The following is a 14,749-nucleotide window of genomic DNA, read 5'->3' as shown; positions in this document are numbered from 1 at the left end:
GGGAGGCGACTCAAGGGGCTTCTGTGAAAGTGCCCTGAATGGGGCCTGGACCAGAACAGGCAGGAGTGCAGAACACTTTCCCTTCTTCCTCTCGGTGAGCGAACCTAGACCCAGACTGGCCTTCAGGAAAGAGATTTAAGCAGCCGGCTAATGGGACACTCGTTTTCACAGAATAGGCTCGCTTTTTCATAGACTAGGACTGGGGTGGGGCCAGGGAAATTCAATAGGCACTAAAATTATTATTGAGCTGCCAGACAGCAGCGGTCAGAGGCCCCAGGCCCGTGTGGCATCCAGACAGCCCTTTGTGCCCTTTCTAGACAGCCCCCTCCTTGGGGCTCAGGGACCTGTCTGGCTGCCGAACTCCCAGGAGGTCCAAGGGGTGTGACCTCCCTCCCTCCCGGGCTCCCTCCCTCCCACCACCCAGGCCCAGCCCAGGCCTGGCTATAAAGCTGGCCCAGCCTGGCCCTCAGCACACCCAGCTGGGACCCTCCCAGAGCCTCCTCCGGGGACACGTCCTCTCTGCCCCTCCCTCTCCCGAGCAGCACCATGCAGCCCCTCTGGCTCTGCTGGGCGCTCTGGGCGCTGCCCCTGGCCGGCCCCGGGGCAGCCCTGACCGAGGAGCGGGTCCTGGGCAGCCTGCTGCGGCAGCTGCGCCTCAGCGAGGCTCCCGTCCTGGACGAGGCCGATGTGGAGAGGCTGATCATCCCTGCCCACGTGAGGGCCCAGTACGTGGCCCTGCTGCAGCGCAGCCACGGGGCCCGCTCCCGGGGGAAGAGGTTCAGCCAGAACTTCCGAGGTGAGGCCCCCCCTCCCTGCTGCAGCCTGGTCCTCGTGGGGTGGGGGAGGGGCCTGCTCTGGGGAGGCGGTCTGGGGGCGCAGGGTCCACAGGGCAATGAGGAGGGACCATGGACTGTAAGGAAGGCTGCGCCCGGGCCCCTGGTCTCTGTCTGCACCGAGGGCCCCACCCCTCGGGGCCAGCAGGAGCTGGGCCAGGCTGGACCCGCTGCCAAGGCCAAGGCAAGACCAGATATCATGGGGTAGGGAAGCAAAGTGGAAAGAGGGGAGAATAGAGAAGAGAAGACAACCTGTCAAGGGGACTTTGTGCTGGTGGACAAAAAGGCTGGCCTCAGCAGAGGCTGTTGCCTCAGAGAGAAAGGACCTCTGAGTTCAGTTCTCAGTTCTGATATTTGTTTTACTTTGGACAAGTCACCGAACGACTCTAGCCTATTTGCGTTTCTGGAAGTGAGATTAAAGTAGCTCTGACTGCTTCCCAGAGCTGTGGGCGTTCTATGAGATGGGAGGTACCAGGTCTGAATCCTGCTGCAGCCTGTCACCTCCCTGGGGCTGGGGCTGGGGCTCACCTCCTCAGTGCCCAGAGATAGACCAGGCCAGGTGTCTGGGGAGATGAGGAGACCTGGACACCTCAGCAGGGGTGACTGCTTGTGGCCGCCTGGCTGGCTGGTCAGGTGATCTTGCTGCGCACCCGGAGCCTCAGCTGCTGGGGACACGTTGCTGGTGCCTCTGAGGAGGGTGTTGTACCCATCCTCACCATTTCCCTCAGGGCTCAGCAGTCCCACAAAAGTTGCTTACAGGCCCCTGGCTACTCTTCCTCCTTTGGGGGACATTTCACTGGGCATGAGCAGGGAAATGAAAGTAAATTCAGGGCTCTTCCTCTGGCTCGTAGGAAAAGCCAGTTTCAGCCGGTGACCATAGATTTTCACTCGCTGGGTCTTCTGCCTCCCGCCCTCCATTCCCCCTCCTGCCCCTTTGCCTAAAGAAGGCTGTGGGTTTGTAGTCCTCACTGGAAGCCCCAGTGCTTGCAGAGCGTCTCAAAGCTGCCCCTACCAGGTGAGGGCAGATGCCACTAGTAAACAAGCCCCAACCTCAGATGATGGGGGAGAGCCTACTTGGCCCTAGCAGTTTTTCTAGGAGTGGAGGTGCTCTCTTTCTGGCCTGGCCCATCAGTTTCCCAGCCCCCAAACTCTCCCTAGGGATTACTGGGGAAACCCTGTTCACTGGCCCTGCCACCCTCAGAGCTCCCCTGGTGCCCGGAGGGGCCCCGCTGACCCCGCTCGTGTCCCCAGAGGTGGCCGGCAGGTTCCTGGTGTCCGAGGCCTCCTCGCACCTGCTGGTGTTCGACATGGAGCAGCGGCTGCCGCCCCACAGCGAGCTGGTGCAGGCCGTGCTGCGCCTCTTCCAGGAGCCGGTCCCCAAGGCCGCGCTCCGCAGCCACGAGCGGCTCTTCCCGCGCAGCGACCGCGCCCGGGTCACCGTCCAGTGGCTGCACGTCCGCGACGACGGTTCCAACCGCACCTCCCTCATCGACTCCAGGTGGGGAGGTGGTGGCTGGGGTGTGGGGTGGGGGATGAGGAGGGGGGCTGGGCCCGGCGGGGAGGAGGGGTGGCCTGGGGGAGGAGGGGCGGTGCGGTCCCGGCCGGCCCCTGGGGGGGGCGGGGGGAGGGCGAGGGTGAGGGTGGGAGAGGACACCCCCCCACCCCGGGGGCCACCCCAGCCGTCCCAGTCCCCACCCCTCAGCGCGGGCCTGTGTCTCCGTGCGGTGTCGCAGGCTGGTGTCCATCCACGAGAGCGGCTGGAAGGCCTTGGACGTGACGGATGCCGTGAACTTCTGGCAGCAGCTGCGCCGGCCCCGGCAGCCGCTGCTGCTGCAGGTGTCGGTGCAGCGGGAGCACCTGGGCCCGCTGGCCTCCAGCGCCCACAGGCTGGTCCGCTTCGCCTCGCAGGGGCCGTCGGGCGCCGGGCAGCGGGAGCCCCAGCTGGAGCTGCACACCCTGGACCTCAGGGATTACGGGTAGGTGCTGTGGGTCAGATGGGTGAACCCGAATAATGAGGCAAATGGCAGAATTAAACTTATTTTGAAATGGACAACTTTACAGGGTGCTATGGGAATGGATGAATATATACAATTTCTCCTAACGCTCTTAGGAGTAATATCAGGTCTAATTATTTATTGGGGGGTTATTTCTAGTTATCCATCCTTATCACAAATAGCCAGCATTTTGAACATAACAAGAGATGGACCATAAATCTTCCTCCAGATGCCCCACTAAGCCCCGCCCTGAGCCCCCTGACCTCTGCCCTCCCAGCTGACATCTGACTCTGCCCCTCCTTGCCCCCCACAGAGCTCAGGGAAACTGTGATCCTAAGGCACCAGTGACCGAGGGCACCCGCTGCTGCCGCCGGGAGGTGTACATTGACCTGCAGGGGATGAAGTGGGCTGAGAACTGGGTCCTGGAGCCCCCAGGCTTCCTGGCCTATGAGTGTGGGGGCACCTGCCAGCAGCCCCCAGAGCCCCTGACCTTCAAGTGGCCATTTCTGGGGCCGAGGCAGTGCATCGCCTCAGAGACGACCTCGCTGCCCATGATTGTCAGCATCCCGGAGGGAGGCAAGCCCAGGCCCCAGGTGGTCAGCTTGCCCAACATGAGGGTGCAGAAGTGCAGCTGTGCCTCGGATGGGGCGCCTGTACCAAGGAAGCTGGAGCCGTAGGTGTGGGGTGCAGCCATGGAGGGCTCTGACTAGACATGTGCACAAAGCAGGTCTTAACATAGGTCTTAATTTTCTACTTAGCAAGTTACCCCTGCCCCAATTGAGTGCCCCTATTTTACCTTTCTCGTTTGTTCTTCCATTTCTTGCGCTCCTGTCCGTCACCCACCCTAAGCACTTACATGAGTAATTAATGCAACCCGATTGCAGAGCTGTAAAAGGAAATCCCAGCCTACTTGTTAAAGGATATAGCTGAGCAGGGACAGATTGTCAGCTAGGAGCTTCTGTTCTCTAGCAGGTTCTCCACCGAGTATGGGACAACAGACCCTACAATGAGAAGTGGGAAAATAGACTGATTTACTCTATTATATGATGAATTGAAACAAAACAAAAAATCCCTCTGTTTCCCCTAGGTAGGGAGGAGGTCTAAAAAGAACCCCCGTTCACCAAAATGTTGATCTACTCTGGGCTTTTGTACATATACTTGGGTCCCCAGTCCCCTGAGAGAGTGCTAGAAGGGAGGATGAGGGGCTTTAGGCTAGGGGCAGTGGACAGGGTATCAGGACACCTGGTTTCTGGATCTAATAGGGCCATAAACTGTGACCTCAAACAAATGCAGAAGGCTTTGGGCCACCATTTCCTTTTAAAAAGGAGGATTTGGGATTCAGCTCTAGGACTTCATTGCCCTGGGGATCAGACAGCCCTAAACTCACCCACTCCTCTGCTTCTCCAGAGACAGAGCATTGCCTGTGCATATTTAGGTTATTTCCCCCACTGTTTTAGAGAACTTATCACCAGAACCCACATGTATTTACGTGTTTGGTTTTTTTAACTTAGCAAAAAGAAAACAATCGAATGTAGATAATCTGCTGAAATAAAAGTGATGTTTCACTCTGTGTCTCTGTATTTAATTTCTAGTGTCCTTTACGTAGGAGAGAGGGAGCAATAATGGGGAATGAGAGCGACATAATGATCTGAAGAATGGGCGTGACCAAGGTCCCCCAACCCCTAGGTGGCGCTGAAGACTGTAATAACGGTTTAGATTCTGCTTTTATTTGTAATATTTATATCCCTCCAACTCTCATTCCAAAAATAGTATTGTAAACAATCACTCACATATGCCATCTCCTTAGAAAGCACTTTAACCTTTGCAATAGTGGTTCTGGGGACAGGGCAGGCAAGCGAATGTTTACTGAGCATTCATTCTGAACCTGGGAGCTGTGCTAGGCAACCTCATATACATTATATGACTTAATTCTTGCAACTACTCCTTGAGGTAGGTATGATTATTCCCATTTTTCAGATGAAGAAATCAAGGCTGAGGCAATGCAAACCTATGGGGTAGAGATCAGCATGCCCCATGCTCTGCTGATGACACAGGCATTAGTTAACATGTCATTTGGAAGCTGCCACATCTGGCAACTCCCCTACATTTACCTTTTCTGCTCAGTGGGGTTTCCTTATGCCTGACTTATTGAAGTTCATGGATTTTCTATTTTGCCATACAAAGCTAATTAATAGCAACTGAAGAGCAAAGGGGAAAAGGAGCTAGTCTATGGACAGCCAGGACTTGAGGACTTGGCAGGAATATTGTTGGAGATGGGGAGAGAAGATTTGTCTCTGACTTGTAAATGGCTATCTTACCTCTATAAGACATCAAAATGAAGAACTGCCACTTGGCATGTTGTGAGTACCAGGGCATACAGTCGCTTTCTCTACAAGAAGGATATCAAAATCATCTAAAGAATTCCACCAGCTTCTCAGTGATGTATCTCTGGCTCTAAAAGGTCTGTGGACTCCCAACCAGTCACATGCAATCAGTGGCAAGGATGGGCCTGCTCACATCATCCCATGTGAGCTAAAAATATCTAGGAAATTGGCTTCATTTCAAAATGTAAGGATGTGCTCATCAGCACAAGGAGACAATGTGATAGACAAAATGTTCTCCCCAAATACGTCCATGCCCCCCAATCCTTAGAAACTGTGACTATGTTCTGTTACATGGCAAAGGGACTTCGCAAATGTAATTAAGTTTACAGACCTTAAAATAGGGAGATTGGTTTGGATTATGAAGGTGCACCCAATCTAATCACATGAAAGCAGAGAACTCTCTCCAGCTGAAGGCAGGAGAGATGAGGCAGAAGGGGAGGTCAAAGAGATTCAAAGCTTGAGAAGGACTCAATCTGCCATTGCCGGTTTGAAGATGAAAAGGACCATGAGCCAGGGAACGTGAGTAACTTCTAGAAGGTGAGAATGACCCTCAGCTGACAGCCAGCAAGGAAAAGGGACCTCAGTCCTACAGCCACATGGAACCAAATTCTTCCAACAACCTGAACGAGACTGGATGCCGATTTCCCCCCAGAACCTCCAGGTAAGAACCCAGATCAGTTGACACCTTGATTTGGCACACAGAAGCCAGTTGGGCCCACTCAGATTTCTGACCCACAGAATGTGAGATAACAAATCCGTTTTGTTTTAAGCTGTTAACTTTGTGGTGAATTCTTATGGCAGCAGCAGAAAACTAATACAGACAGTGAACCAAATCCCATTAGAAGTGAGCTGTAATTTTTTCCACTGAATAGATAAAGTAACAACATTACAGATAATTTTGAATGAAGTGAAAACCACCCATAATCCACCATCCTAAAACAAAATTGTTTCAGTTTTTTTTGCGGTACGCGGTCCTCTCACTGCCGTGGCCTCTCCCGTTGCGGAGCACAGGCTCTGGACGCGCGCAGGCTCAGCGGCCGTGGCTCACGGGCCCAGCCGCTCCACGGCATGTGGGACCTTCCCAGACCGGGGCACGAACCCGCGTCCCCTCCATCAGCAGGCGGACTCTCAACCACTGCGCCACCAGGGAAGCCCTGTTTCAGTTTTTGAATCTCCTGTTCATACACAACCTGACCTGTTTACATACAACATGAGTATGTACCTGTTTTAAAAAATCAAGGTTAAGGGAATTCCCTGGCAGTCCAGTGGTTAGGACTCAGGGCTGTCACTGCCAAGGGCCCCAGGTTCGATCCCTGGTCGGGGAAAAAGCCCGATCCCGCAAGCCGCGTGGCATGGCCAAAAAAAAAAAAAAAAATCAAGGTTAAGGTGTGCCTTACCGCATATGAAAAAGAGGTGTAGAGTCATATTCCAAAAGAATCACATTGATTCTCTTTAGGTGGTGGGATTAAAGGCAGTGTTCATTTTTCCATTTGATCTAATTTCTAATTGTTCTACAATAAACATGGATTATTGGTATAAGAACAACAACAAGGCAAATATGCATGCAAAGTGTGACTGCCTGGAGATTCCTATATCAGGAAGGACTAGGAGTGAGGGGACCTGCCATTTGATTGGCTGGGAGCAGCTCAGGATTCACCCTCATTCCCCAGATCATCTCCATTCTTAGGAAGATGAGCCTGCTATCCAGAGACAGACCAGGAAGGATGCCCTGAAGACTTGAGAGTGAAGATCCTGGACAAGTGAAGGCAGAAATGAAGCACTGTCCACTTTGTTGGGACAGCTGGAGGTGAAGAGGGGGCAGGACCGTGGGGTGGGGGGTGAGAAGGGAAGAAGGGCAGGAACAGCTCAACCCATCTGACTGGTGGATGAGAGGATCAGAGGAGAAGAGTGAGGTGGGCAGTGCTGGGAGCTTAGTGAACTGTCCGTTTTCTTTCTGAACTTCTCTGTCTGTTCAGATGGAGTAAAGTGATAGAGTAGGCACCCAAGAAGACAGGTGCCAGAGAAGGAGAGTATATGTCCATGGCAGAATGGCAGCACCAGGCTTCCTGAGGGTATGTCCTAAGTGGCTGGGTGGGGAGGATGGGTCTTTTCTCATCTCATCTCATCTCATCCATCCAACACTTGTACCCAAAGGAACTTCACAGGCATCAAACTTAATGGCCATGGAAGCCACAGCAGGGGCCGCTGCGCAGACGAAATGAGCCTTTAGAGTCAGCAAGGTCATTACAGGAAAATGATATGGGATTGCCTGCAATTAAAATATATATTTAAAACTTTGTATGCATAAACTTTGGAGATGAAAAAAAAAATCACAAAGTACCACAAAAAATAGCCAGTTTCTGGTCAGGAGTTCACATGTTCAAGCTTAGTCAGGAGGATCAAGTGCTTTGGCTGCTCCCTGTCTTACATGGCCTGCCCTGGCTGGGAATCAAGCCAGCACTGGGGGCCACCAACTCGGCCTCCTTTCCCAGGCTCTGCAGTCCTCTTCATATTTCACCTCCACTCCTGGAAGCTGAGGCAGGAGTTACCAAGGCAACCAGGTAAGGGATGGATGTGTGTAAGGGGACTGACAGGTGTGAGATACTGGTGTGTCCTACACCTCGCCCCACTCCAACACACACACACTCACGCACACACACACACTCGGCGCACAACCTTTTGTACTACAGGCCAGAGCCAGACAGCCATGGGGCCCTGCAGCCTCCCAGTGGACCACGGGGAACCCGAGCATCCCCCAGAAGCACAGGCACCGTTAGAAAGTTCTGGTTCCAGTCCCCAAGGTCCTCGTGATGTAGGTTCTCCTCCTGGTTAATGTGCTCCTCGGCACCTTTCCTAAGGGCTGTGTCATAAGACCCCCTCTTCCTTCAGCTAGTTTGAGCTGTAGGGTTTCTGATGTCAGAGCCCATGCTGGTGACAACTAGGCTGGGCTGCAACATGGCCCCTATGGGAAGCATTTAAGGCTTCTACACACAGAACCACGAGATCTCACTTTCAGGGATCCAGGTTAAGGAAATAGTCAAAGAGTTAGGCAAAGACTTTCTCACAGTAGTATGAACAATAATTTTTAAAATTGATATAGGTTTTATGAAGATAAGGACTTTTGTCTGTTTTGTTCGTGGTTGGATCCCCAGAAACTGGCTCAATAAATATATATTGAATGAATTAATAAACCTAATGCTGATCTTTGAGAGCATGGCTAAATTAGTACAGTGCATCCACTTAATGGAACGCTAAGTAGTCACTAAAATCTTGTTTTAAATAACTTTTCAGTGACATTGGAAAATATTTATTGTATATCTAGTATAGAAATTTCAAAACCACATGTATATCATTTATTTCCAATGATGGAAAAGGTATGTATGCATACAAAATAATGTGTAAGGAAACACACAAAAAATGTCTGCAGAAAATGATCCTTAGGAAGTATGGCTATGGGTGATTCTGACTTTTACTTTTTTTGTATTTTCTAAATTTTTTCTCGATATACATGTATTACTTTCCTAATCAGAGAAGTTTATAGCAATGTAATTTTGCTTCATAGTAAATATTTGGTCCTCACTTTTTAAAAATTAATTAATTTTTGGCTGCATTGGGTCTTCCTTGCTGCCAAAGGAAGTGGGGGGCTACTCTTCATTGTGGTGCGTGGGCTTCTCATTGCTGTGGCTTCAGTAGTTGTGGCCCACGGGCTCAGCAGTCATGGCCCGTGGGCTCTAGGCACGCGGCTTCAGTAGTTGTTGTGCACCGGCTTAGTTGCTCCGCAGCATGTGGGCATGTGGGATCTTCCAGGACCAGGGATCCAACCGGTGTCCCCTGCATTGTCAGGCGGATTCTTAACCACTGCAACACCAGGGAAGTCCCTGGTCCTCACTTTTAACAGTCCAGAAACTCAAGAACCAGGGACTTGTCCTCCTGGATGTGATCAACTAGAGGAACATTGCAGAAAGCAGCCCGCTGCTGGTGATGGGGTGTGGATTATACGGAAAGGCCTGTAGGAAGACTGAGAGGGGCGGTGGGGAACCAACGTCTGGTCTGAGACACCTCCCTCTTTTTTTTTTTTTTGCGGAGCGCAGGCTCCGGACGCGCAAGCTCAGCGGCCATGGCTCACGGGCCCAGCCGCTCCGCGGCACGTGGGATCTTCCCGGGCCGGGGCACGAACCCGTGTTCCGAGACGCCTCCCTCTTGAGATGCCATCTCCTTCCTCTGTCACCTGTTCCCCGTAGTACTTATATTTACTACTGATGAAAACGCAAACATCACATCTGTGGAGCGTTTTAAGCAAGTGGCGGTGGTCGGGGTTACTTTAGTCAGGCTCTAAGGAGCCCATCATTTCCTAAACAGAGGAACTGACCCTATTCGCAATCTAGTTAATAAGACCAATCGCGTGAACCACGCAAGTTCAAGTGAGTAACCGCGGCTGCCCCGCCGCCTCCCCGCACGGGCCGGGAGGGAGCGGGCGGCAGCCGGGTGCCTCCCAGCTCCAACCCGTGCGCACCGAGGCGCCTGGCTCGGAGCCCACAGGTCCCCAAGCTCCTGTCTGAAGCCCCGCCAAGAGAGTCACATTTGTCCCCTCAGATCAGCAACCTGGAGAGCTCCTCTTGCCCTCGAGGTGCGGCTCATGGCCAGCACCAGGAATAACATTAGCCAGACCTCTGCCCGGCCTCAGCCCTGAGGCCCACACGGCTTCCAACGGCTGGGCTCCCGGGCCCGCAGGGATGGGGCCCACACGAGGCGGAAATCCCGGCTTCACGCACCGCCTCCGAGATTCCACCCGCCAATCCCGTGCGCAGGAGGCGGGCACACGTCCTCGTCCCGGCCGCGGATTGGTCTCCCTGAAGGGGCGGGGACACTTGGGCCCCTGAGGCTCAGTCGGTGAGTGTGAGTGAGGAGGGGTGGTGGGATTCGGCCCGGAAGCTGCGGGCAACTCCCGGGATTCGGCTCCGGGGCTCTGCGCCTGCTGGGCCCTCCGTTTTCCACTCTTCTTTCAGGGCACCTTTGAGCCGACTTCTGCGGCGGCCCGGCAGACGCAGAGCCTGGAACCATGAGCGTGGGCTTCATCGGCGCTGGCCAGCTGGCCTGTGCCCTGGCGAGGGGCTTCACGGCCGCAGGTAAGCGCGTGGACGCGGGAGGCGGATGTGCGGACGGTCCCTAGCCTACCCTGTGAACCGCCCTCCACCCCACGAACGTGGATGAATGAAGAAAGGGGAATTTGTGTCTGCTGGGGGAGAGGAAACTCCTCTTAAGCAGCAAGAGAGTCATGCCCGCATAAGGGATTGAGCGGGGAGAAGGACACTAGCAGCCGTCTCCACAACGGTCAGAACGTCGTGGGTTTTGACTCTGCTTTCCCAGGGAAAGCATGGGAACCGGGTGGGCCATGATCCCCAGTTGAAAAGCCCTGTCTTCTGCAGGCATCCTGTCGGCTCACAAGATAATAGCCAGCTCCCCGGACATGGACCTGCCCACAGTGTCGGCGCTCAGGGTAGGTGGAGCAGGGGGGTAACTGGAGAAGAGGGTGAAGGCCCAGGAGAAGGATGGCCTGATGAGCTGAGCCCCTGTGCTGGTCCATGGTCGGCGCTGACCTACCCACCAGGAGCATCATAATCCTCCACCTTCCATGGGGCAGCTCAGGGTGGTGGGAGCACCCAGGCAGACAGACTTGGGTTCCAATCCAGATACTGGGGTGGTTAGACGGTTAGTTGAGGTTTTATGTATGGAGAGCACCTGGCACATTGTAGGTATCCAATAAAATACTCACTTTTCTTCATCCACTGGCTAAGTGGCCTTACGGTACTCGGCTACTCTGAGACTCAGTTTCCTCATTTATAAAATGGAGACCACAATAGCCACTTAGCTGAATTATTCTGAGGCATAAAAGAGCATGTTGGGAAAGAACCTGGCAGGTTAGTTGTTCCTTTGTCTGAAAAAAGAATATCCCAAGTCTTCACCCCAAACCTGAGCAGTGTGGGAGAGGATGTCTAATGAGGCGGGCGACAGGCAGTGTCTGTGCCTGGGATGGCTGATGTTACCAGCACTGGAGGGCCCTGCTTCTCAGTATAGAGTCTTAGAGAGATGGGTGTCCTCCAGCCCACCCCTGGACCACACAGAGACTGCACTCTGATGAACAAGTGTCTGGAGTTGGGATACGGCCTCGCTTCTGACCATTGGGCACTACTAGCATTTCACATTTCCCTTTGCCACTTTCCAGCCATGGAGACTTCTTACCTGGCAGAGAGCTGCCTTGGGTGCCAGAGAAGTGGTGGGGATGGGGGACAGCTATTTCCTGGTTGCCATGGGGAAGCTTGTCCGCGTCCAGCACCTATGCTCACTTGCCCGGTAGCAGCATTGGAAAACTTTGTGCTGGTGGCGGTAGGGGCAGACCCTGAGGGGCTGGGGCAGGGAATTCCAGGCTTGTCGGGGGGTTCAGCTGCTCCTTGGGAGGGCCTGGGCCTAGTGAGGCTGCTGAACACTGTGAGCCCAGTGGTATCCTCCTGCAGAAGATGGGTGTGAACCTGACCCGGAGTAATAAGGAGACAGTGAGGCACAGTGACGTCCTGTTCCTAGCCGTGAAGCCACACATCATCCCCTTCATCCTGGACGAGATCGGGGCCGACGTTCAGGCCAGGCACATTGTGGTCTCCTGCGCGGCAGGTGTCACCATCAGCTCTGTCGAGAAGGTGCCCATCTCGGCCCTGGCAGTCCTGTGTGAGGGGAGGAGGGGTGGGTGCTAGTGGGACTGGCAACTCACTCGGCCCTCTGCCTTAACCCCAGAAGCTGATGGCATTCCAGCCAGCCCCCAAGGTGATCCGCTGCATGACCAACACGCCCGTGTTGGTGCGAGAGGGCGCAACAGTGTACGCCACGGGCACCCATGCCCTGGTGGAGGATGGGCAGCTCCTGGAGCAGCTCATGAACAGCGTGGGCTTCTGCACTGAGGTGGAGGAGGACCTGATTGACGCCGTCACAGGGCTCAGCGGCAGCGGGCCTGCCTATGTGAGGCCTTCATATACTTACGCAGCCTTCCGGGGACCCAGGGGTGCAAGATGGGCTGGCAGGCAGGCCTGGGCTGGGGGTGTCACCCACCTCTTGGGCAAGGCAGGCTGGGGGAGGAGGTCAACCCTTGGAGCTCGTTCCAGTCATCAGGAAAAGTAGACCCTAGGGCGTGCCCCTGAGTGCCTGCTGCCCCAGGGCTCAGTGAGTGTCTCCACAGGCGTTCATGGCCCTGGACGCGTTGGCCGATGGTGGGGTGAAGATGGGCCTGCCGAGGCGCCTGGCTGTCCGACTGGGGGCCCAGGCCTTGCTGGTCAGTATCTTCCGCCTGCGTGTTCTGGACCACAGTGCGGGGATGGGGTTCTTAGGGGTCACTGGGCCGGGGCAGGGCTTGGTTGGGAAGCTGGGATAAGGATTGGGGAGGAGCAGTGGGTGTGGAGAAGCTCATCTTAAGGGGCACCAGCAGTTTTCTGCTCTAATGCTTCCTTCCTGCCCTAGGGGGCTGCCAAGATGCTGCTGGACTCCGAGCAGCATCCAGGCCAGCTCAAGGACAATGTCTGCTCCCCGGGGGGGGCCACCATCCACGCCCTGCATGTCCTAGAGAGTGGGGGCTTCCGCTCGCTGCTCATCAACGCAGTTGAGGCCTCCTGCATCCAAACACGGTGGGTCTCGCTCCTCTGCCCAGGCCCTCTACTCCCAGCCAGCCCCAGTATGGGCTGCACACCGTCTTGCAGAATCTGCCATCTTTGGTCCCATTACCAGTGCTGGAGTCTGTGCTCTGTTAATAACCACGATTTATTAGACTTTGTTAGCTAAGGGTTTGCAGGCCTTCATTTAATTCTCACACAGTTCTGATAGCTGGGCTTAGCTTGATTTACAGATGAGGAAGTCGAGGCTTAGAGATACAGCTTTCCCAAGGTCAAACAGCTAGTAAGTGATGGAGGCAGCTTTCGACCTCAAGTCTTTGACCTCCAGTCCTGTGATTTTTCCACACTCTCTCTCCCCGTCTGATCACAGATAACACTTAAAGCTCTGCATCTATGTAGTAACCCCTACTTAGTTAAATAGCACTTCTAGGAAGCTTAGGGGAGTTTTTGGTTTGGGGTTCTAAGTTTGGCTGGTACCAAGTCAACAAGGGTTGGGGGTTAAGTGGATGGGGAAGCCTCATGCAGCCCTGGCTCCTCCTTCAACCTCTTGGGGCTTTGTCTGCAGAGAGCTGCAGTCCATGGCCGACCAAGAAAAGATCTCCCCAGCTGCCCTCAAGAAGACCCTCCTGGACAGAGTGAAGCTGGACTCCTGCACAGTGACCTCACTGACCCCCTCCAGCTCAGGGAAGCTCCTCACAAGAAGCCCAGTCCCAGGAGGCAAGAAGGACTAAGGCAGCCTCCGTCTGCCCTTCTCCCTGTGACCGGAGCCCTCGGATGAGGGACGCTGTGCAGTGCAGGGGTAGGCTCAGTCAGTCTTCGGGTCCTTGTGATAAAACCTCCTTCAGTCTGTTCAGACCAAGCAGCACTAGTTTCCCCTCCTGTCTCGGCTTAGAAGGTGCTCTGAAGGGGTGGTTGATGCTGGAAACCAGATGCAGCCCTGCACACCTCACACGGTTACAGGAGAGAGAGGCTGCGACTCCAGTCAGAGCCCCAGCTCCATAGGGAGGTCTGGAGACCTTCAGATGATGACCCCTTCAACTGGGGTCCTCCAGCTGGAGCCCAAGGCAGGGTCAGTTTGTTGCCAAGTCAAGGAGGTGAGAGGTACAAAACATGACAAGAGCTTTTCTCTTTGAATTGGTAAATGGAAAAGAAGTGAGGGACTTAGAATTATCACAGTTAATCAGAAATGCACATATTAGACTGTGTTATATTTAACTCTTGCTTCAGAGGTATACCATTGAAAGTGTGTTATTCAGTGCTGCTAAGCTTAGCTGCTTTAATAAAGCTTTATTTTTTATTACCCTGCTTTTCTTATGCTTTATCTTAAGTCATCATTCTAGAGAACTCGAGGCCCTCTCCAGGTGCTCCAGCTTGGGGAGAGTACTGCCTAAAGGCAAGTAGGGATGAGAGGAAATAAGGGGCCAGGCCCTGAGAGCTGTAATGACACCCTGCTCCAGCCCAGCCCCTAGGGTCAGGGTCAGGGACAGGAGATTGTGTTCTAGGATGGGCCAAAGCTCAGGGCAAAGAAGAGCCAAGTGGCCTTGGTCGGGGGCTGGCCGCAGCCCAGACACAAAGGAGGAAGCTGCCTGCTTGTAGTGGGCCAGGTGCTACATCGGATCCAGACAGGTGCCCTCCGAGGGAGGAACTATTCTTTTTCTGACTTTATAGAAGACGCTGAGGCCTGAGGGGATAAGCAGCTTACTCCAGTTGAGTTGTTCACCAGTCGTGGGGCCGTGTACACAGCTGGACTGAGCCTGCCGTCTCCCCGTGCAGGCCGTGTGCCTGGTGCTTGTCCCCACCAGCTCCTGCCTGTGGCACTGGCTTCAACATCAGCTCGGAGGTCACATCTTAGTTCCCACCACTTTCAACTAGGCGGCCTTGGAGAA

At 54.2% G+C, this 14,749-nt stretch overlaps 2 protein-coding genes across 3 annotated transcripts; both read left to right on the top strand.

The window, feature by feature from the left end:
- Positions 1 to 546: 546 nt before the first annotated feature.
- On the top strand, positions 547 to 3,522 carry LOC102986934 (left-right determination factor 2). 2 transcript variants are annotated; one of them, XM_024130712.2, is made up of 5 exons: positions 547 to 796; positions 2,085 to 2,113; positions 2,216 to 2,331; positions 2,567 to 2,809; positions 3,141 to 3,522. In XM_024130712.2, the coding sequence occupies exons 1-5, from the start codon at positions 547 to 549 to the stop codon at positions 3,502 to 3,504; spliced, it is 1,002 nt and encodes a 333-aa protein (XP_023986480.1). In that variant the 3' UTR covers positions 3,505 to 3,522. The 2 variants fall into 2 exon arrangements, with proteins under 2 accessions (XP_023986480.1, XP_023986479.1); XM_024130711.2 differs by having other exon boundaries at positions 2,085 to 2,331.
- A 6,572-nt stretch (positions 3,523 to 10,094) lies between these two features.
- Positions 10,095 to 14,163, top strand: PYCR2 (pyrroline-5-carboxylate reductase 2). Its single transcript, XM_007128063.4, has 7 exons — positions 10,095 to 10,337; positions 10,638 to 10,708; positions 11,724 to 11,903; positions 11,998 to 12,219; positions 12,437 to 12,529; positions 12,715 to 12,878; positions 13,429 to 14,163. The coding sequence occupies exons 1-7, from the start codon at positions 10,271 to 10,273 to the stop codon at positions 13,592 to 13,594; spliced, it is 963 nt and encodes a 320-aa protein (XP_007128125.1). The 5' UTR covers positions 10,095 to 10,270; the 3' UTR covers positions 13,595 to 14,163.
- Positions 14,164 to 14,749: the final 586 nt, after the last annotated feature.

The sequence above is a fragment of the Physeter macrocephalus genome, chromosome 4 (genome assembly GCF_002837175.3).
Source record: "Physeter macrocephalus isolate SW-GA chromosome 4, ASM283717v5, whole genome shotgun sequence".
Lineage (NCBI taxonomy): Eukaryota > Metazoa > Chordata > Mammalia > Artiodactyla > Physeteridae > Physeter > Physeter macrocephalus.
The sequence above is the reverse complement of the archived record's forward strand: the minus strand, read 5'-3'. Positions and strand labels throughout refer to the sequence as shown.

Excerpts from the sequence above, each read along its gene's own strand:
- LOC102986934 (XM_024130711.2), top strand. The coding sequence starts at position 547 with ATGCAGCCCCTCTGGCTCTGCTGGGCGCTCTGGGCGCTGCCCCTGGCC. Across the intron at positions 2,332-2,566 it reads ACCTCCCTCATCGACTCCAG|GCTGGTGTCCATCCACGAGA; the intron begins GTGGGGAGGTGG and ends GCGGTGTCGCAG. Across the intron at positions 2,810-3,140 it reads CTGGACCTCAGGGATTACGG|AGCTCAGGGAAACTGTGATC; the intron begins GTAGGTGCTGTG and ends TGCCCCCCACAG.
- PYCR2 (XM_007128063.4), top strand. The coding sequence starts at position 10,271 with ATGAGCGTGGGCTTCATCGGCGCTGGCCAGCTGGCCTGTGCCCTGGCG. Across the intron at positions 12,530-12,714 it reads TGGGGGCCCAGGCCTTGCTG|GGGGCTGCCAAGATGCTGCT; the intron begins GTCAGTATCTTC and ends TTCCTGCCCTAG. Across the intron at positions 12,879-13,428 it reads GCCTCCTGCATCCAAACACG|AGAGCTGCAGTCCATGGCCG; the intron begins GTGGGTCTCGCT and ends CTTTGTCTGCAG.